This window comes from Periplaneta americana, chromosome 7, assembly GCF_040183065.1.
Source record: "Periplaneta americana isolate PAMFEO1 chromosome 7, P.americana_PAMFEO1_priV1, whole genome shotgun sequence".
NCBI lineage: Eukaryota > Metazoa > Arthropoda > Insecta > Blattodea > Blattidae > Periplaneta > Periplaneta americana.
In genome coordinates, this window is record NC_091123.1 from 73,642,834 (window position 1) to 73,665,886 (window position 23,053).

At 36.7% G+C, this 23,053-nt stretch overlaps 1 protein-coding gene across 3 annotated transcripts in view; it reads left to right on the plus strand.

Moving 5' to 3' along the window:
- The window catches only part of LOC138703201 (atrial natriuretic peptide-converting enzyme), a 486,851-nt gene that overhangs the window by 442,922 nt on the left and 20,876 nt on the right, over positions 1-23,053 (plus strand). For all 3 annotated transcript variants that reach the window (XM_069830899.1, XM_069830896.1, XM_069830897.1), the window contains 4 exons: positions 7,312-7,462; positions 13,833-14,024; positions 18,570-19,058; positions 21,367-21,609. In XM_069830899.1, coding sequence (XP_069687000.1) covers positions 7,312-7,462; positions 13,833-14,024; positions 18,570-19,058; positions 21,367-21,609 — 1,075 coding nt within the window. The remainder of the gene's footprint in view (positions 1-7,311; positions 7,463-13,832; positions 14,025-18,569; positions 19,059-21,366; positions 21,610-23,053) is intronic.

The following is a 23,053-nucleotide window of genomic DNA, read 5'->3' on the forward strand; positions in this document are numbered from 1 at the left end:
ATCACAACTTGAAGGAATGTTCCATACTGTGCTGCTTCAGTTCTCTGTCATATACTTTCGTGAGACATGATTCCGCCACTGTTATTTTGAATGCTAGACTGTGAGAGCATAGAACAGGTATGTGAGCTAATTAAATGTTGATAGGGTAAAGCAAAGACGGAAAGGAGAACGCATATTGAAACAGTTTTCCTTCCATATTCTTATCCCCTTCTTCAGGCTTGCGCTGTGGTTCTTAGATGTGATTTTTCATCTCTCTTTGCATGTAAAATGCCGGCACTGCAAGTGATGCTGGACGATGCAGCTGTACTAATTACATGTAGCCCTGGATGCACGAGAGTCACGATCTCCCGTGGGTGTGTCTGCTCCGCTGATTCAACGGGTTGTTGCATTATGACTGGTATTCATCTTGACCTGGGTGCAATGCTGCATGCAAATACCAACTGTGTTTTCGGGCTGGATGAGGCTAATTTCTGATGTGAGCCACACGATCTAGACTGGAAGACCTTGCATTGGTGAGCCGACAGGGATTGTGCATTATGCACCAGACATCCCTTTGGCGAATTGCTTTTAAAATACTGAATGCAATGTCCTACCGCAATGGTAAAGACGTCACAAGGACTTTTAGTCATGAAGGGAAGGGTAAATCGGGAACACTCACTTAATGATGTTTCTCAACTGCTACAGATTCTGTTAATGCTACTTACTCATACTGTAAGACCAGATCTAAGGAGCCACTTATTCAAAAAGTTTATAAATTATTTTTTTATTTTATTTTGGAATATTTCACAGCAGAATGGCTTTCCTTCAACCTTAACTACATAATTTTGCTGCGTCATAATTGTCTGTGCACAGCATCTTTCGCCATCAAGCCACGGCGATGCATGTTCCGAATCAGCGGTCACTTTGGGTCTTTCCTTTCCCCTTTACTTCCCAGTTCAAAATCTTTTTAGATGTGTTTTCATCTGGCATTATTGCAATGTATCATACCATCTTAGTCTTGTATTATAAATTACTCAATATACAGGGACATTATTTTAATATTAACCGGCTATACCTTTGGATTAACTCTTGAGAACCGGAAACACCGTTTGTTACCCCCTTCCACAACTGGAGTTCGATGATAGACAACTGGCGTAAAAATAAAATCTCTTTACTAGGTATAGGAGGGAAGAAAAGTAGTTCATCCATTTACGTAAACTAGGAAATATCGCGATTTTGAGTTTGATAATGTTCATTAGGTTTTTGTTTTACAGTACTGTATTAACAATAAGTGTTTTTACTCACGATCTGAGTTATCCATTCGAATGTATTCACTATGCAGTGTATATTATAGACTACTGTCTACAGCACATTAGTGTACAATATAGACAATGAAGTTAAATTGAAAAATAATCATAATCTGAATATTTAAACACATTTTTGAAAGTGGTGGCCGTTCATTTCGATACAGTCTTCAGTTCTTTTGTGCATATTATCGCACTATAGACTATTGCATTTAATTCCAATTACCAGTTTCGTCCTTCGTACTAGTAACTCATGTTGAAATAATTCTGTACCTCTTCTATAAAAGAGTACCTTACGTACTGTAAATTCAATCTTCACTTCTGCCCGGCCCGCACAGATAAAATTACTCAGACATGCTATCTACTGTCCGTCCAAGTGGTTATGTCGCAGGATCGTAGAAAGGGGAGAAATCACGTGACAGTTAATTACTTAACGAGGCCCTTTTACTTAAGTTATTTTAAACAGTTGTATAATATTACGTAGACGTCCAATTCCTAATAGAAATTAATGTTTTCAGAAAAGACCTATGACAGCCCAGCCACTAGCCTTTACAGAAGGGCGAGCAGAAGCAGGTGGGGGAAATCGGGATGCGATGTAGGTAAACGGACAACAGTACCTGTGCGAAAATATTCAATATTGAAAGCTCTTTCGTCACTGGAAAACGCGAACATATTTCTGGAACGTACTATACTCACTAACTCAGTACTGTTTACTGTATGCGGCCTTGGTTCTGTGTGGAGGACAGTTGGAACTTCATTAGTAGACGGGTGTGAGTGAAGTACATTAAAAAACTCAGGTACAATAAAAATTGAAGTAAAAATAAAGTGTTGTCCCTGTATTAATAGCAGCAGCAATTTACTGTAGGTATATGAATATTAGTCCTGATCACATAATATACAGAGTGTCCCAAATTTATGTAGACTATACACTCTTTGAAATACTATTTCACAGCAAAGAAATGAGATGGAAATACGATTTTTGCGGTTTATGATTCAGAAAATAGTGGAAAGCATGGAAACATGTTCATCTGTTTATAAACAAACATGGCGGTGCAATTATCGTTCGATGAACGTAAGTGGATACTGAAATGTTATTGGAAAGTGGAGAATGTAGTTGAGGTTCAACGACGTTGGAGGGTTGAATTTGGAACACAACCACCAAACAAGGTTAACTATCACAAGAATGCGAGACAAGTTTGAAGTCGACGGAACGGTGCAAGATGTGTTGAAAGGGCGGTGCGGAAGAAAGAGAAGTTCCACCTATAATGAGAGTGTTAATGCAGTCATGCAGGCTTTTACACAATCCCCAAAGAAGTCAATGAGGCAATGTTCTCGTGAGATTGGTATCAGCAAATCCAGTGTTCATCGAATTTTGCGAGCTCAAAAATGGAATCCTTACATTCCGAGACTTGTCCACGCACTAAATGAGGACGACTCAGAGATGGATAGGACGAAGAGGAGGTGCTACGGAGTTCCCGCCTCAATCTCCGGATTTAACTCCTCCAGACTTCTACCTATGGGGAGCTCTTAAGGACACGGTATACGCCACAAAACCACAAACACTGGATGAACTGAGAGTTCAGATTGAACATGCCTGTAATGATATTTCTTCCAGTTGGTATGTCGCTCTGTTGTACGTCATTTTGGGAGTGTACTGTGGCGGAAGGGGGCCATTTTGAACATGTGTGGCCTTAAGGAATACAAAACCGCAAAAATCGTATTTCTGTCTCATCTCGTTGCTGAGAATTAGTTTTTCAAAATGTGTATACATCAATTTGGGACACTCTGTATATCAGATTGGCCATGAAATGGCAACATAAAATGAGAACAACCACCAGAGCCTCCACCGTCGAAAAGGCATTTTTGGTAACGACCGCTAGATGAAAGTACAATTGCTTCATACACTTCCATAAGGGTTATAATGCGACTTCTTCTGCAGTCGCTAGATGGTAGCATAGTGAAATTGTTAAAAGTTGTTGCCTTGAAAGTTCATTGGACTGATCATCTGTTACATGTGATCAGCAGGCAGCGAAACTTAGTGCCCGATGGGAGAGAGGAAAGTGATTTCAAGTTAACTGTGTTCTAGAGTTCCTCTATTATGTAGAATAGAAGGCGTCGTGGGTCGTGCCCCGTTGAACTACTGTGCCTTAGTTGTTCCTAAGACGACGTCACTCACCGGAGTTGTTTCCTGTTTACTTGCTTTGTGTTGCAGTCGACGAGTAACTTACATCATAGGCTAGAGACCACAGAATTTCGCATCAACTTCGAAAAAATATCGTGATAAAAATATTATATTTCACGTTTTATTCCTAATTAGTTGTAAGACAATCGCAATAATTTCGTATAAATTGGAAAGTGATTTGTATGTGAAAAAATAACCCTGTATTCCGTATTAGGCGTAAAAATAATTATAAAAAAGGTTTCATACATCAATTTATTCCACGTATTAAAATTAAACAACTTTATAAAGCTTAGAAAAAAAAACGTTACTTGTAAAAACATCTAATGTAACATGTAGTATTTCTACTTTTGGAACGAAAGCATAGCAGAAGTCACTATATTATTTTCTTTCATTCTGCGCCTAACGATTAAACTAAATTATACTTTGAGAAAAACCTCCATGCGTAAGCAGATGCCCAGTGAACCCAGACACATTTCAACACAGCAGATGTAAATTCAGGGTAATTCAACATGAGAGTTCGTGATTTCTCAATCACGTCAACTTTAACATTGGAAGTGTTGGATGATTGTTTCAAAACTATGTATTTCAAAGTAAGAAATTCTGCACTGCAATCAGTATTTTTATATCCCTGAAGTAACTCATTGTTTTAACCCTTCCTGTGACTGCATTCACATTATCAACGTTTATCTGTACAATATTTGCTGGGTTGAATAATCTATTTAAATTTACAAACAATGAATATGAATCATGCAACTCGTATTTTTTTAATTTTCTGAATGACCAATTTACTGACATTGTTTAATTTATTCATATATTTCAGTGTTTAAGTCCAAACTGAAATGGCTAATTAAATTACCTACAGACTCCCCCTATTATCAGAAATTACTATACTCAGTCTACACTTCATGTCATTATGCCAAAATCAGTGATCACTACCTGTCCCTCTTCACAGGTGACCATGACTATACTCGCGCAAGTAAACAAACCCGTACTATAGGAAAGGAACAGTAAACCTGTTTCATCGGGCAACAAGTTTCGCTGCCTGGTAATGAGGGAGATTAGCAAACATGACATACTGTTCTTTCATTGATGTTATAGCCAGTGGAAGGGATATAGCATTTGTCCAGGTTTGAGTCGGTGAGGCGTATCGGTACACGAGAGTTACAAGAACGTATTCTCCACTTACGAGTTAAAACTAAGTTTTGTTTTGGAGTTAAAGTGTAAACCAGTTATGTGGCGTCCTTGGTAGTCTGTGTTTCGAAATATTGATAATATGATGAAAGTGAATGTTGTACGTCAGCAATTAGACGCGGGAAACCCATACTTAAATGATTATATTCTAAGTAATCTCACACCATTAATTTCATACGAATTTTGAGCAATTATCTTATTTTTAGAATACGTCATAAGTAAAGATGAGGGATTTGTGCGGTTTGTCGTCAGGTTGCGTGTGCATAGACGTTATACAGCTGTATGCCCAGTGCCTGTGTTGACTTCGGACTTGAACAAACCACGCGAAGAGTACAGTCTAAAAATGAGAAATGCAACACTCCGTTAATGTCTAGCAGATGACAATATACAAATATGAGGGATATGTAGAAACATTAGTATAGTTAGAAGAAGAAACTTGCCTTTATGATTCATCCATAGCTTCACAGCCATCACAAGCCGAATTGCACTGCACTACTAACTTTCTTAAATTATCGAATGTCAAACGTCGTCGTCGATCACTCAAACAGTTTTTGAACTGCGAAAAGCTTCTTTCAACGTCACAGGATGTTAAGTATACTATCCTATCGTCTGATGATTTTGCATTATTCAGCCTGTTACAAATTGTTAAATAGCTCTTATTTTTCTGTTATTTATTCTTTATTCGCTGTGTGCAAGGTCCTGCAGGTCCTTTCTTGATTTTTTTCTGACACCTCTTTTATTATTGCTATGCTCTTGGATATTTCCAAACCAGATAGTCTCTACGGAGAGTTCTGATTCGGAACGCGCTGCTTGGTATATTTTTCCAAAAATCCTCGAACGGAATATTTGCTTTAATCATCATCGCACATAAATCCTTAACAAATTCTGATTTTGCATTTCATAGTGATCTTGATGTTGAGGAAATCACCACCTTTAAAGCGTGTGCAATATTGTCTTTATGTTTTCTGCTTCTACGTAATACTTCCTACATAATATTGTAATTTCATACTCACATACTGTACATACAATAAAATTGTGTTTGGTTGGATGCTGTATCTCCGTAACATAGTATTTAATTTCACATTCTTTGTTTGCTTAGTTTCCGTCATTGTAGGTAACTACTGCTCACTATGTCCGTTCACTACTGCAGTGCATTGGACTATGAAGGCCTGTGTTCGTCTCGTGTTGTTATGATAAGACGGCAAGTAGGCAAATTGATAGAGTGTAGTTGCATTTCTTTTGGTTGCACTGGTCGTAGTCGTTCACCTGTCTGTCCACCCATGCTCCCTGTCGAGTCAACGTGTTTTTCGTGCTGCGCAAAAACCCCTCATCTTTAGTCATAAGCAACATTTATTAGGATTTAACAGAAGAAAATTGTCAATACTCTATCTATATAGTCTGTCCAAATCATGTTGTAGATCAAAAGTGCCTTGTTGTTTATCAATTATTTTATACAATTTAACATCATCAGCATACAGTAAACATTTATAGTGCAAGACCTGTTTAGGCAAGTCATTGATATAAAGTAAAAAGAACAAGGGACCAAGATTGGAGTATGGGGTATGATAAAGATAATCCAGAACTTGAAAGTTTATTAATTAAAATTTTATGGTCGCCAAATGCTTCATCATAACATAACGATTTCCCCTCAAACGGTGAATGTTAGAGAAAACACTTATTTAGATTTTTCAAATCTCCTCATGATCTATTACCAGTTTCATTTTGGTGCAGAGGTTACCACTCACCCTGTATTTCAAGAACAGTTATTTATGCAATAGCAGCATTAACGGGCTAACGCTCTTATTGCACCCAACTCTTTAATTACAAATGAAGTTCAGACAACTTATATGTTTACGATTATAAACAATATCTTTTGTGTGCAATCTACCCGTATAACTTGAACTTTTAGTTTTATATTTGGGCGCTTAATAAAATGTTTAATATATGCATGTGTTTTTAATGTTCGTTCAAAAAATAAGCTGTAAAGAGGAATGTCATCGGTAACTTGGTAAAAGAACAAGCAGACTCTTTAACAAGAAATTATGTCATATTCTTAACATCGACTTTTACTCTCTAAGACTATTTTTCTTTAAAATATCTACTGCAGAAATGTTGTCGATACTTGTAGAGGTAATATTGTCAAATCTTGTCAGCACTAAGCTGAGTTATAGCAGTGTAATAACAATGTTTACGCGGCTATTAGCAGGACTTCATAACCGCAGTGTATAGTCCAGGTGACGTAATGAAGGGTCTTCGTGCCTTCACGTGATTTAAGATGAACCGCTACATAACTACAGCTCAGTGCATACGTTTAAATCAATTACAAATAAATCCTGTAGCATTATGTAAAATACACTAACTCCTGCTTTTGAAGCGTCAAGAGTAGTGAAAAGGTAAAGGTGTCAGTTTACAAGCTTTGATGCTCATTGGAGGCAGAGAGGTTAAGATCTCTTGCTTTCATGACATCTGCACTAAGAGGAGGTAATACAAAGTCTTGAATGGGAATTTCAGTCATCTCTTCCTCTTCCTCCTCCTTCTTCACTGCCTCTCTCTCTCTCTCTCTCTCTTTCTTTCTTTAACTTTTTGCAGCGCCTTAAATGTTATTGAAAACTGACTTTGAAGATGGTTTACTGATAATTTTTTTTTCGTTCACAGGGTTCCTCCACCGACACCATCTACAGAACAGACAGCGAGTCGTTGGACTGGTGGAGAGACAAGAAGAGAGGATGGCACGCGCTCCGATGGTTGCTCGTTGTACTGGCAGTTCTCCTGGTGGTCGGCCTCGTCATATATTTCCTTATGATAGGTGAGTAGCACAGAGATAACCTGTGCACTACTACAGACAATGATTACCCGATAGTTTTATCTTCTCTCTGTATTTGGTATTTGGTATTCCAACGCACTATAATAATATGATGTACATAAGTAATCACTTAGTGATTCAAGACGGCGCTCATCCCATCGGATCCCGGCCACTTAGTCACTCGTAATGAGTGCACCACTGTACAGCTTGATTCAGGGATTTTGACCCCCTGCAAAAAGTAAGTAGATATACTGAAGGTTCATTCACAATGAAAATTAAACATAACGTAAGCGTTAACTTAAGAATATAAACGTTACGGTAAAATCAAGAAGTCATACCATCATTCACGATGGGAACATAAAGATAACCGCAAACATACTTGGTAACCATGGAAACACAACAACGACGCCATTTCCTCATATTCTGTCGTATACTTCAGCGCTCCACGATTGTGTTCTGTTTGCAAATCACGTAAGCATAAGCATGAAAGTTTGGAGTTTGCAAACTTTCATGTTAACGTCTTACGGTAATGTTTATGTCAATGCTTATGTGAATCATTGTGAATGATCCCATTTGGTAGCCTGGGCGCAAACTTCTGTGTTTATGTTACGGTTATGTTTAATTTTCATAGTGAATGGGCCTTAAGAGCGAGTTACTCATCACTACTGGCGGGCTGGGTCACACAGGTCAGGCCGCGCATTCATAACACCTAACATTTCTTTCTTACCATGTCCGGTACACTCCGTCTTGAAACACGACATTCTTCTACACGTCCCGTTACTAACCACTAAGTCTGTTGACTAAACAATGTCATGATGACTTATATTTTCTTGACATGAGTGTCCCTCAGCTTCGAGCATAGATATTATTTTCATTCTTCCTCTTTCCACTTCCCCTTCTATGCACATTTGTGGTTAAATTTCTTTCTTATGATGCATCACACAACTCGCTCACTAGCCGAACGACCAAGGACAGGGGTCATTAACGCTGAATCGAACTGTGCGTTGCCACTGTCACATAATCTGTGACACAGTACGTAAGGGTAGGCCACCAAAGGGAAAACTGAGGGGTGGAACTTAAACTGAGAGGATTCGATCCGGCATCGGAACTGGAATCCGATGTGGCTTAGTGGATAAAGCGTCAGCACGTAGAGCTGAAAACCCGGGTTCGAGTCCCGGTGCCGGAGAGAATTTTTCTCTGTTCTATCCATCCTTCATCATATGGTAACGAAGAATTCCTGCACGGAAATATCATTATGTACTTCGGTAATAATATGAAGAAGAGTGCCATTGTGATTAAACGTTTAACACAGTGCACTTACTTGCCACAAACTAAACATTTTTGCCTCTTCACCACACGATACAAACAGGAAAAGGTTCTCCCATACTGACAAGAAACTAGGCACTAATTGGTTAGAAGCCATTAGAAAGATATCTTTACTTTCGAAGGTTAAAACGACTGAACACTCGCAATGTGTTACACTGAATTCCCCATATCGTACCGCAACCAGCTACACATGCACTCAGAAGACGTCAGTAAGCTGTACGAGCCTCGCACTCGCTGCACATACGTCACAAGTAGGTTGAGTTGTCTAGGCCTGAATCTAGTGTCACAAGTTTTTTTTTTTTATTCGGTGATAGGCTTTCTTGTTACCCTGGTAACACAGAGTGTCTCATTTATCTTGTGCACCTATTATAACTTTTTTGTTTGGATAAGTATTGGAATTTTTGTTTTTGACCGTTATGTTAGAACGAGGGGTTAACATGAGTGTGGAGATTTGGTGCATGTAACTACATTATGGTACAAGAGACACGTGACCTCATCAATTTTTCAAATAGCACTACATACTTTAATCATGTTACATTGATTACATACATTAAGACGAGTTCAAAAATGTATCACAATATCACCTACCTAATCAATAACAGCAATAAAACGAAACAAAAATCTACTTTCAATGTGATAATGTTATGGTTTGAGAGTCACAGAAGATGTTCCAAATGTGACCATTCACATTAATGCACATTCAAAGGCGTTCCCCGAAAGACCGTATGACTGTCCGGCATGTTGCTGGCTGAATGGACACACAAGCCTGTCGAATGCGTTGCTGCATGTCGTCTGGTGGTGAAAAGACCTTGAGGGAGGCAGACGTAAGTGGGAGGATAATATTAAAATGGATTTGAGATAGGTGGGATATGATAGTAGAGACTGGATTAATTTTGCTCAGGATAGGGACCGATAGTGGGCTTATGTGAGAGCGGCAATGAACCTTTGGGTTCCTTAAAAGTCATTTGTAAGTAAGTGATATAGATATTTATATGTGTGATTCTCTTCAGTACTATCTGGAGGAAGCGCAAAAATTATAATGCCTAAGGAAAGATCAAAAGATATTACTTACTAATAAAATAAGAGGCCTACAAAATGTTATTGTGTCCCGATCACATTAGCAAGATCTCTTAGCAGGATAATATGCTTCTACCCTCTACATTTCAAGGTAGTTCACGAAACATGCAGCAGCTATACCAAGACGCTATGTCTATTGTTGGGAAGCATGGCAAACCTGATATTTTCTTAACTCTCACCTACAATCTCCGCAATGACCTGAAATAGCTACTGCTTCACGCCTACATAAAAAACCGACTGATCGTCCTGGCACTGTTACTTGCGTTTTCGCATTGAAACTCAATAACTGAAGATATATAGGTTCAATAAAAAGTATTTAGCATAAAGAAAACCATTCAGAGTGGTGTATTTCATTATTATAGAAGCAAATAACTTCCAAAATGTCTGGTATTCTTCATTGGAAATAAATTTGAAAAATTTTAATTTGGACTTTTAATGAACTTATTTTGTAGCATTTGCTGCACAAGCCACATTCTTTATACATCCGTTGATTGAGGAATGCACACTGTTCAAGACTGTTTAAAATCATTGTATGTAGTGTTTTCTTGACAGTCCGGGACAAGCACTTAAATACCTGATAGTGATGATGAACGACCGGTACCAACTCCTCGAGGATCTATCTTAGGATAGATACTGGAGGAGCTGGTACCGGCGGCCGTTCATTATCCTCAGTATACCGTACATGATGCGTCGGTTCAGTGTTGTCACTGACTGCCGCATCAGCGTGCTCCCAACTGTAAGGAAGCTTGCCGAGATGTAGGGCCTTACTTGCTTGCTTGCTTACTTACTTACTTACTTACTTACTTACTTACTTACTTACTTACTTACTGGCCTTTAAGGAACCCGGAGGTTCATTGCCGCCCTCACATAAGCCCGCCATTGGTCCCTATCCTGAGCAAGATTACAGTAATCCAGTCTCTATCATCATATCCCACCTCCCTCAAATCCATTTTAATATTATCTTCCCATCTACGACTCGGCCTCCCCAAAGGTCTTTTTCCCTCCGGCCTCCCAACTAACACTCTATATACATTTCTGGATTCGCCCATACGTGCTACATACCCTGCCCATCTCAAACGTCTGGATTTAATGTTCCTAATTATGTCAGGTGAAGAATACAATGCATGCAGTTCTGTGTTGTGTAACTTTCTCCATTCTCCTGTAACTTCATCCCTCTTAGCCCCAAATATTTTCCTAAGCACCTTATTCTCAAACACCCTTAACCTATGTTCCTCTCTCAAAGTGAGAGTCCAAGTTTCACAACCATAAAGAACAACCGGTAATATAACTGTTTTATAAATTCTAACTTTCAGATTTTTTGACAACAGACTGGACGATGAAAGCTTCTCAACCGAATAATAACAGGAATTTCCCATATTTATTCTGGAGATGTAGGGCCTACTCTGCTATTTTGCGAAGGGTAGAACCACCGGGTTGCTGTAGGTTCTTTATTGCAGCTATCACGATTTGGGCTAACTTCCTTGCCTTCATCTCCGTTGATTGTTGAGGTTTTTTTTAGCAAGATTTGTTCTGGACCGAAGCTAGATAGGACCTTAAATATGCATAGTTAACTGACGAACAAAGAATTCATTTAATAGGGTTCAAAAGTATGAAGAAAATTTAACAGATATTTAAGTACTTGTCCCGGGCTGTCAAGGAAACAATTGTGTGTACAATGGTTTTACATACGTATTTCGTACCGAGGACGATGGAGGGATGAGTGTGCTGAGCAAGGATTGAACAATTGTGGCGGTGGGTCATACGTGACAGGGCTCAGGAATAACTTCACTATTTAAAGGATCTCAATAAACAAATTGTGTCCCATCTGATTTATTTACTGCATCGTAGTAGTAGAAATAAACCTGTCTGTACGTGTACAAGGCATTTATTCGTAGGAATTTATATTTTATTTCGAAAAATATAGAGTACCTATTAGTTAAGGCAAATTAGGCTAATTGAATCTTTCTGGCAGACGAAATTAAGAAAGTACAAGAACTTACAGTTTTTTTACCAATAGAATATAACAAGACCAATAATTCCTATTCGATCACAGTAAATAGATATTTAATATGGTTTGCACACTGCTTAAGTCGAAATGTACTAAAACAATAGGATTAAAAATAACATATTTTTGTTTAATTAAAACAATTCGTGAAATTTTTTTTCTATTCGTTTGATTTTGGCGGGTATCATACTGACTTCTAATTTCGTGAACACTTCAAACTTAAGTACTCTATTACAAAACGTTTTTTGTCTCTTCGAACAGTATAAAAAAAATGTACACATTAAAACAATATATATATATATATATATATATATATATATATATATAATTTGAACTGGTCATGAAAATTACGGGAAAACGGCTGAACGGATTTTAATGAACGACCCGTCATTTTGAAGCTTGGCATTCAAGGATTTTCAGAAAAATAGTAACTTTCAGTGAAGCGTTAGTTTTCCTATATCATTTTGCTATTTTCCAAAATCCATTTTTCGCCAGTTTTGAGAACTAATTGCATTTCAGCATAAAACAAAATATACACTACAGTAACAATAAGCTATTATACGAAGGCCATGACCTGCAGAATTGCTGATTATTTAGAGCTCAAATTCAATTGGTTATTAAAAACTTCAAGACTTACTAAAAATAATAAAATTTACAGGTCTGATTCTGCCGTGTGTAATTTTCTGAGTAGGCCTACAACTGTGTAGGCTATTGGATAGTAAAATCTACGAAACTTGAGGTGGTTTGATGACATTATTACCATTAGAAATTAAATATTATATTTAATGCCATGATATGACGATTTTTCATTAATTATACATATTAATGCTATATTGATGATATGAAAGTGAAACGTTTTGGAGTTATTTAAGTAGATGTAGAGAATATCTGAAATTAGATCTTCATTTCTATAATTTACTGAGTGGCGGCTACGTAAGATAATAATATTATTAAAAATGAAATATTTTTATAATTATTAATCAAGTGGAGTTGGGTCTTTTTCATATATTTAATAGCGGTGTGGTGTAGCTATTTATATGCGTCATTCTCTTCAGTAATGGCTCAAGAGAGCGCAAAAATTACAGTTCCTAAGGAAAGACCAAAAGGTATTACTTACTGATAAAATAAGAGGCCTAGAAAATTTTGTAGGCTCCCGATCATTTCAGAAGATCTCTTAGCAGGATAAAATGATTTTACCCTCTACATTTCAAGCTCGTTATGCAGCAGCTATACCAAGATGCTATGTCTATTGTTCGAAAGCATAGCAAACCTGACATTTTTTTTTTTTTTTTTTTAACTTTCCCGTACAATCCACAATGACCTGAAATAGCTATTGCTTTACTCCCACATGAAAAACCACTGATCGTCCTGACATTGTTACTTGCGTTTTCGCGTTGAAACTCAAAACCTGAAGGTGGATAGGTTCAAGAAAAAGTATTTCACATAAAAACACCATTCAGAGGGAGTATGTTTTATTATTATGGAAGCAAATGACTTTCAAAATGTCTGGTATTCTTCACTGAAAATAAATCTAAAAAATTTTATTTGAACGTCTAATGGACTTGGTTTGCATCATTTGCTGCACAAGCCACTAGTTATTATTAATCGTAATAGTAGTATTGTTAATGTTATTAATATTATTATTGTTGTTATTGTGAAGCAGTGGTGACCAACTCAGCTGCTCTTACGAAGTACTGTGTGCATTCACGTGCACTCACGAGGAAAAAAAAGCAAGGTTGGCATTCATTGGAACGATCTGTTTTCGCACACTGCTCATGTGCAACGAAGAGTGCTCTTGCACAAAGAAAACGATTTGGTCACTACTGTTCTAAACTCATGAAGATTTTTCGCTGCTGAACAATGTTACGTCAGTGTTTTAGTCAGGCATTAAAGACTTTACTAACAAGAAACAATTTATTATTTAATATAGATAGTTGATTAAACTTGTGTTCTTGTAAATTTCAGACATGAAAGTGATGGCACCAATCCTAACCAAGTCACAAGAAGGCCAGCAATTAATTGACGAGTTCAGAACGGTTGTATCGGAAACGCCCTCTGAAGACGTCGTAGAATTAGATGGGGATGTTATATTGGACCTTGGAGGCGTCACATATCATGAAGGACAATATCACGTTACCAGGCAGTCGACGCCATCAGGTAAGAATAAGTTAACTCTTTGCAATTCAGTATTAAGTGAACGTTTTTACGAACATCTTAGATGTAAAGCCTTATTGAATTAGATATCAAATCACGATATATAATAATTAAGATAATTTAATTTTCTCGCTGTGTTGTTCTTCCTTTATTTTTCTATGACACTGACTTCAAATAAATTTGGGCATATTAATTTTATTCTTAAAACAATTATTTTTGGAAAATCTTATTTTAAATAAATGTTCTTATTAGCTAATCGGCAAAAATTATTAAAAATGGAAATATTACTTCCCTTGTTGCTTGAAAATTTTAAACGTTCCAGAAAACGAAATTTGATAAAGGATAGTACTTTAAATATATGTGGTGATACATTGTATCATTTGCCAGTGACAAATATAATGAAGTAATCCCCGTGAAGGAAAACACGAAGCTCTCGACATTAGCCATTGTAATTGTTCTGTAACATTATACGGGACTGACCTCACCGGCCCTGTGAAGAATGCGAAAGGAGTGCATCAACTGTTACTCACCCCAAAGCTAATTGAAACCACGCCCCTATTCGCCATTTTCCGAACTGATAACGTCTACATAATACAAGCTTCATAAAGGCATTAACGAATCACTATACATGTATTAACCCTTTCGGTAGGTGGATGCTCAGACCTTTAGCCTGTCACCACCTCTTATCAGTTCCACTATATCCCCACTCTCAGTTCCGCTCCGGTCAGGGCCGGTGTGTTAAGTCCCACACTGTACAGAATTCATCACGCCGCACAGTGGTCTATTTCTCACTTTTACGGGGACATTTGCCCTAAAACACAACCTGCTCAAATTGTAAAACACTGACGTAGAAATATAGCCAGATAGTTGCGTAGCATTTCTAAGTATCTTTTAATAAAATCAGCGGAGATAATAGAGCAATAACAACACCGTTAAACGGAACAAAATATACACAGCCGTCAGTCGCTGATTGTCAGCGCTTTCAGTTGGTTTTTCGTTTTCTTATAGCAAGTGCTTATTGTAGTATATTGTGAATATTTGAGTGTCATCATGGCTGCTGGTCCTTCAGGTAAATTATGTACTATTTTTATCAACATATTTTGATTCTATCACTATAATATAATTCATTTTTGGATTAAGAGAGAAAATGCGTCTCAGCGAGTTTAGAACGAAATTCAACAGGATGGAAAAAAAATAATCCCCTTTCTTTCGGGCTAAAAATTGTTTTATATTCTTCATTACACCCATATCTATGTAATAAGACCCCTCTTAATGTGCGTGGGTCTGCGGAAGTTAACTATTTTTTATGTTTTACGTTGCCAGGCATGAGTCCGATAGTGACGCGAATGGACATGTTTGAATTCCTTTTCAACGGAAGTCTTCTTTCTCGAGCAAATACTATTGATGTAAAGAAGCAAATGGTGGACTTCATAACATCGAGAGTTCCTCAAATTAAGGAAGAGGAAATATGCAGTAAAATTTCCCTCTTTTCTAACAAATTGTTACGTCCCTCAGTGGTCCAGAATCCATATTTAGGAGGACAAAAGTAGAAAAATGACATGTAAAAAAATGAAATAAAACCCTTAAATTATTTTTCCCATATAACTGAGAAACACTGAATTGATAATCTTAATCAGCGGAGGTGGCTGCTAAGCGAGATAAGAGGCCGGTAACATACCACATTTCGCCACCCAGCATTCTTACTCAGCAAATGCCGCGAGTCTGCCGTTTTCTTTGTGCTGTAACTCTGTTGTAAGTGGTCGATTACATTCATATTTGGTATCAACATGCCAAGTAGTTTGTTTTTGTTACATTTAATGTTATTATAGCATGTCAAATTAGCATGAATGGACACGGAACAAAATATAAATGTAACCATTGAGTGCAGACTTGACTATGGTAGAGAAAAAAAAAACACCCTTTGTTCCGTCCCAAAATGATTTCTTTTTCACTTCCTCGAGTATTTAACTCTATTTTAAATGCAGTCTTAAGGTGCGCAGATTTGCGGAAGTAATAAATTATGCGCACTCTTCTTTCCAGGCGCAGGAGTGCAATTTTTCTCGATTACAAATATTTAAATATCTGTGAACTGAATCTGCTTCCGAAGTAAAATTTAGGGAATTCAAGGTGGCAGCTTGTTAATTATGTATCAAATAAGCTTCCCGAGTGCCCAAAAAGTACAACAGTACCTAAAATGATACTTTTTTTTTTCCCATAAGATAATTTATCGTTGGAGAGCAAGAGGATAAAGAATATGAGTTTTCTTTTTAATGAAATGAACATTGGCTTAGTGAGCTACTTATTAAATTATGTTCTCATCGTGATAGTAATCAAAATTTAGAGAAAACTTACCTTTGGAAAAAGTCGTGGCTGCCCAAGAAAGCTTTTCCATTATAGCAAGTATGAGGTCGAAACAAAAACAATCCAGAGAATTAGAGCTTGTATACAAAACAAGTTTACTACCTGTAACTACTGTATAAATTTTCGTGAAAATCTGTTAGAGAGAAGAAAAGTTACTAATTTTGTCTAATTGCATCCCCCTATAAGGGACAGTTCCTCTTATACCAACGTAATTAGAGTTTGTACACAAAATAAATGTACTACGTGTAAAATTTCATAAATATCTGTTAGATAGGAGAAAAGTCACTAATTTTGTATAATTGCGCCCCCCTATAAGGGGTAGTACCACTTAGACCAACGTAATGAGAGCTTGTATACAAAACATACATGCTACCTGTAACTACTGTGTAAAATTTCATAAAAATATGTCAGATAGGAAAAAAGTTACTAATTTTGTCTAATTGCGCCCTCTATAAGGGGTAGTTCCCCTTATACCAATGTAATGAGAGCTTGTATACAAAACATATATGCTACCTGTAACTACTGTGTATAATTTCATAAATATATGCTAGATGAGAGAAAAGTTACTAATTTTGTCTAATTGCGCCCCCTATAAGGGGTAGTTCCCCTTAGACCAACGTAATGAGAGCTTGTATACAAAACATATATGCTACCTGTAACTACTGTGTAAAATTTCGTAAAAATATGTCAGATAGGAAAAAAGTTACTAATTTTGTCTAATTGCGCCCTCCATAAGGGGTAGTTCCCCTTATACCAACGTAATGAGAGCTTGTATACAAAACATATAAGTACTTACGCTACCTGTAACTACTGTGTATAATTTCATAAATATATGTTAGATAAGAGAAAAGTTACTAATTTTGTCTAATTGCGCCCCCCTATAAGCGGTAGTTCCCCTTAGAGCAACATAATGAGAGCTTGTATACAAAACATATATGCTACCCGTAACTACTGTCTAAAATTTCATAAAAATTTGTCACGTATGAGACAAGTTACTAATTTTGTCTAATTGCGCCCCCTATAAGGGGTAGTTTCCCTTATACCAACGTAATCAGAGTTTGTATATAAAACATATATGCTACCTGTAACTACTGTGTAAAATTTCATAAAAGACTGTTAGATAGGAGAAAAGTTACTAATTTTGTCTAATTGCGCCCCCATATAAGGGGTAGTTCCCTTTATGCCAACGTAATGAGAGCTTGTATACAAAACATACAGTATATGCTACCCGTAACTACTGTGTAAAATTTCATAAAAATTTGTCACGTATGAGACAAGTTACTAATTTTGTCTAATTGCGCCCCCTTTAAGGGGTAGTTCCCCTTATACTAACGTAACCCGAGCTCGTATACAAAACATATGTGCTACTTGTAACCACTGTGTAAAATTTAATAAAAGTCATTGAGATAGGAGAAAAGTTACTAATTTCGTCTAATTGCGCCCCATATAAGGGGTAGTTCCCCTTATACCAACGTAACGAGAGCTGGTATGCAAAACATATATGCTGTAGCTACTGTGTAAAATTTCATAAAAATCTGTTAGGTAGCTGAAAAGTTATTAGTTTGTCCCGCTAAATTTGCATTCTGGACCACTGTGCGCCGCCGCGCTCTGTGATGGAAGCAAATGGAACGGTGCTCGAGGGAAGAAACAACAGAACTCTACTATGCATCTTCTGAAATGTTCGAATCGATTTCTATCAACCAGGGCTCGAAATGAACGTTCTCAAGAACCTGAATGCTTTGTTATTTGTGGACGCTGTGTTATTGATGACGAAATTTATGACCATTGAGATGACTGCGAGTATTACCATGAAATATTTATATAAACACCAATATTAATATTCGTTCCCAGCACGCTAAGGAGATCTTTGCGCTCTCAAGTGCCACACCACTGATGATGTCTGCCGGAGTAGAGGACGAAATGTATGGTAGCAACAGCTCCAACAGACCACAGCCCTTTAGCCCAGACAACATCGATCCTTATTTCCTTTTTGTGTAAGGATGCGAACAAACCTATCCCTGCATGCTTCCTAATAGGAAGGCGATAAAAACAGCATTAATTTTTATTTCGTAGCGTGATAATTTTACAAAATCATTGATTTTCATCACATAACGAAATGTTCTTGACGAAGGTACAGCATATTTTCTATCATTAATTTCTTTACAAGGGATGTAATCTTTGTTTCAGTTACAGACGCTGCAAAGCCAATCAATGTTTCACGGCAGGACTTCATAGAGATTGTACCAGCTCCAAACCTCGGCACATCAACACAAAGTGAATCAGAAGACATCTACAAAACTACACATTTTACTAATATACCTCCGTCAAATGCAATTTCAACCACCAAAGAACCATCTGACTCTTCAGTATTGCAATCAAATGGCTTTTCTCCTACACTTGATGCAGAATTCCTGTACCCTACCTCTAAACTTAATAATAAACCTGTACTTCAGAAAGACGAACTGTCCGAACAACAGGCAAATAATGATACAGAATCCGCCACAGCACTGCCTTTAATAAAGAAAGGTAACAGAACTAACAATAAGATCGTGGGAAATGAAAACGGCAAGAAACAAGTCACGCCCCCGATTCGAAGTCCTGTCTACCCCACGTTGCCATCCAGTACTCCAGTTTTTCACGACGTCTCCGAGATCTTGCAACACAACGAGTCTGACAGTAAGTGTAGCATAAATAAGCAATACCTTATGAAATGACCGATTATTTCTCGTTACATAGAGTCCTACATAGGGACTGTATTTTTGGTGAAATAAAACAGGTGATTTCGGTGTTAAACCTGCCACTATTTCGGTCGGTATTTCATAAAATAAGTTGTCAATTCGGTGGGTATTTCCTGAAATAAGTTGTCTATTAATTGTGTTATGTTATTTTTATTAAACATTTTTTACTTTTTCATTTGTTTACACTTAAGTTATCATCATATGAAGAGTCCACTGCAAGAATGATGGATGTCACTTTCTTGTCGAAAATGAACCAAGACTGTCAATGCATAGCTTAAGACCTATAGAATGTACATACGGAGTTATATGGCATTAACACTGATAGTCATTGTCCAGTAATGATCGGAAAATCACAGTTAAGCTTTGAGCGGTAAGCATTTCAAACTTTCTGTTGCTTCTCCTGCAAAATGTATTCCAAATGACATCCATCATTCTTGCAGTGGACTCTTCATATATCATCATCACCAAAATATAAACTAAACATGGTTTCCACATTGGCCCCACGAAGATTTGTGCGACAGTCAGTGAATATTTTCGTGTGCTCAGAAAAGTCCCTCTTCCTGTCCACATTAAATTTAGGGAATCGCTCTACTTTCAGATAATTAACACCAAATTCAGTGTGGTTCTCTATTAGTCCCCACAGAACCTCTTCCCATCAAAATATAGCCACCGTTGCATAACATACTGCAGTAAAGATTGAAGAATACATGTCTACTACAGAAATCGATCCTCTTTCTGTAGGCATAAAGATAGTAAAAGTGAATACACAAAATAACCATAGATAAAATACAACACTATTGGCGTTAACAAGTGATTGACAGATTAGGCTAACTGAAAATCACAAACATGTTTTTAACAATATTGAATAAAATTTTGGTATATACTTCGTAGTTTTTGGATAGAGGGGATATATTTCGTGGTTATTGACATATTTCGCACAATGATTCAAATTTCGCGTTATGTAACAAGTTTGTTTTGCTTAAAAATATGGCAGTCTATTTTAGACATCTAGAAGGATAAATGTGAAAAAGAAATTTATTATTGAAAACTTTGCGCGTATTGTTATTACCAAAAAATACGATCCCTAAATTTACAAATTTTTATACAATAATTAAAATACTATTTAAATAAATTTGTGGAAAATAAATTGTCCACGACCTTTCTACATTCTGTTTTTATGACAAGAATGCACAGTTTTTAAAAATTGTCTGTTTCATTTGTAAAAAAATTAATTGTGATAGGAAGATGACATATACAGAGACATTATTATGACATGAGGCAAGAAAACGGCGGGTGATTCGTGGCCAACTGTAACTGTGGTTTCCGGTGAGCGCGTAACCATTTCTCCGGCACTTCTACAATACATAACAGTACTAACAATAAATGTTCAATAATTTGGACTTACCATGCTCACAGTCGTTGCTGAAAATGACCCCAATTTGCCGCCACACACAACTGACATCTTCTGATAAACGAATGAACAACAATCAGAAGTTCCACATCATCGATAGTCTCGATTTCTTCTCTTCTGATTGTTTCGGCAGAAGGCGCAGTCTGTTTTGAAACTTTATTTGGAATTTACGTCTTGTTTTCGCACACGACCTTCTGTCGTTTATGTAGACTAAGTATTGTACATAATATACACACTTTCACGCAAAGAGAATTTGTTGGTAAGCATTACCCAAATACACAATAATCACTAAACTTTATACACCACTTTGTACACTTTAAGAATCAAGACTTTTTATTTATTTATTTATTTATTTATTTATTTATTTATTTATTTATTTATTTATTTATTTATTTATTTATTCATTCATTTATTCATTTGTTGTTGAACATAACAGGCAAAGCCCATTACAATGTTCAAGATTAACAGATTAATTTATAAAACAAAAACAAGGAAAAGGAAACATACATTTTTGTAACACGACTTGTGACTACAGCGAATGCCATATGGCGACTGAGGATATACGTCGCACCTCTAACAGCCCGCGCATCGCAGACCGCCAGTAACCCGCCGCTTTCTTGCCTTAAGTCATAATAATGTCTCTGTACTTCACTTTACGTGTTTATATGCATGTAATTTACATTGAACATTGAACTATTCATTATTGTATGGCCAGAGAACATATGATGCCCCGCTGCCTGGCCTGGATATGATCCTGATGGTATAATTTATACATGTAATTATTGTTATCGTGTTACCTAAACTTTGAATCAAAATATTTGCATTCATTCATCAGGTTTGTGCTTTTCACCTCACCTGGCCATGTGTCGTGGAACGTTGCCATACGACCTGACAACACTGCCTCTCATACCTGGAATCAACACGCCAGCTGATTTGGATGCAGCTCTACCTTATTTCGAACTGATTGTTGAATCTGGCTGCAGTGCGAGAGCTCGACAGTTCGTATGTTCGATTCTGGAGCCAGAATGTAGACCAGAGGGAGATGCTCTGTTACCTCCATGTCGGAAGGCCTGTAAAGGTAATACTGTTGTGGATGAAATGTTGTTTCTCGGATTAATAAAAACACTGAAGTTTCTCATAAATATAATTAGCATATTTCCGGATTACAGTCGTGCACAACCGGTTATGAAAAATAGAAATTATATATTGCTATTGAACGCCTAGCGCTGTAGTCAGTATGCAAAGCTCTTCCGTCTCGCGGAGTGTCTCAGTATTCCGTTTAATGAATATTAGAGTTGTTCTCATTCTTTGTGAATGGACGGCAAATACAGACCACATTGAGCCATGCAGGTGTTCGAAGAGTTCTTGCAAGGACTCGAATATCATTGTGTAGGCCTACCATTTAATTGATAATTATTCCTCTATCATTACATTCAATCAGTCATACATCGATCCATCCATCTATCGACTCATTGATTCATTTATCAATGGAATCATTAATTGATTAATTGGCTGATTCATTGATTCACTCATTGATTCATTCATTCATTGATCCATTAGCTGATTCATTCATGCATCCAGATATTATAGTTGTATCGTCAAGAGCAAAGCATGCATCTTGAAAGTACAAGCTTTTGAATTTGAGAGTACTTTTCTTTATATCTTCTTAAAAATGATTTATTAATGAAATAATAAATCATCTGATAGAATAATTAAAAGGCATTAACAACTACTGTTTTAGAGGTATGCATTTTGAGTTTAAAGTGTAAACGTTACAATAGAATGTATATACTTAATTTCTCTTCTGTAATTTATTCTATTCTTCAATTTCTTTACACGCCAGATTTCATATTATGCATTACAATAATTTCCTTTGTTGTTACTGGTGTCCATTTGTTCATATATAATACATATTAGTATAATAAAGTGTCCAATCAATTGTAGGCCTATATTAAGTAAATGCATTTTTTAAATTACACACAGTAAATTTCCTTCAATTATTACACCGTTTGTGTACTCAGAAAACAACAGTGTTCTGTCTAGTCTGCAAAACATCAGGGGCAACCAGTTAAAGGCCGAACATTCGGTCGGATGCTCTACCTTGACGGACATTTTGTAACCGGTCGAATGAAAACCTGTTGTAAGTCCTATTCTGCAGCATTCTAGTATGAAAACCATTAGATTACACTGCTCCGTCGATTTAGTAGAAAGTCAATGTTCACCTACTTACAGCCCACAGGGGTACGCGAGGTTTTCTCAATGGGAACGTGTGTAAAAATACTGACATATTTATTTTATTATAGTACTTGTTGATAATATTGCATTGTATTGTAGTTTCTTTTGCAATATCAACTCTTGGTTTTCCTCTTGAATACCATTTTACTTGAATTATTATTATTATTATTATTATTATTATTATTATTATTATTATTATTATTATCATTATTATTATTATTAGTATTATTAATATTACTGCATCAATTACTACTGTATAATAATAATAATAATAACAATAATAATAA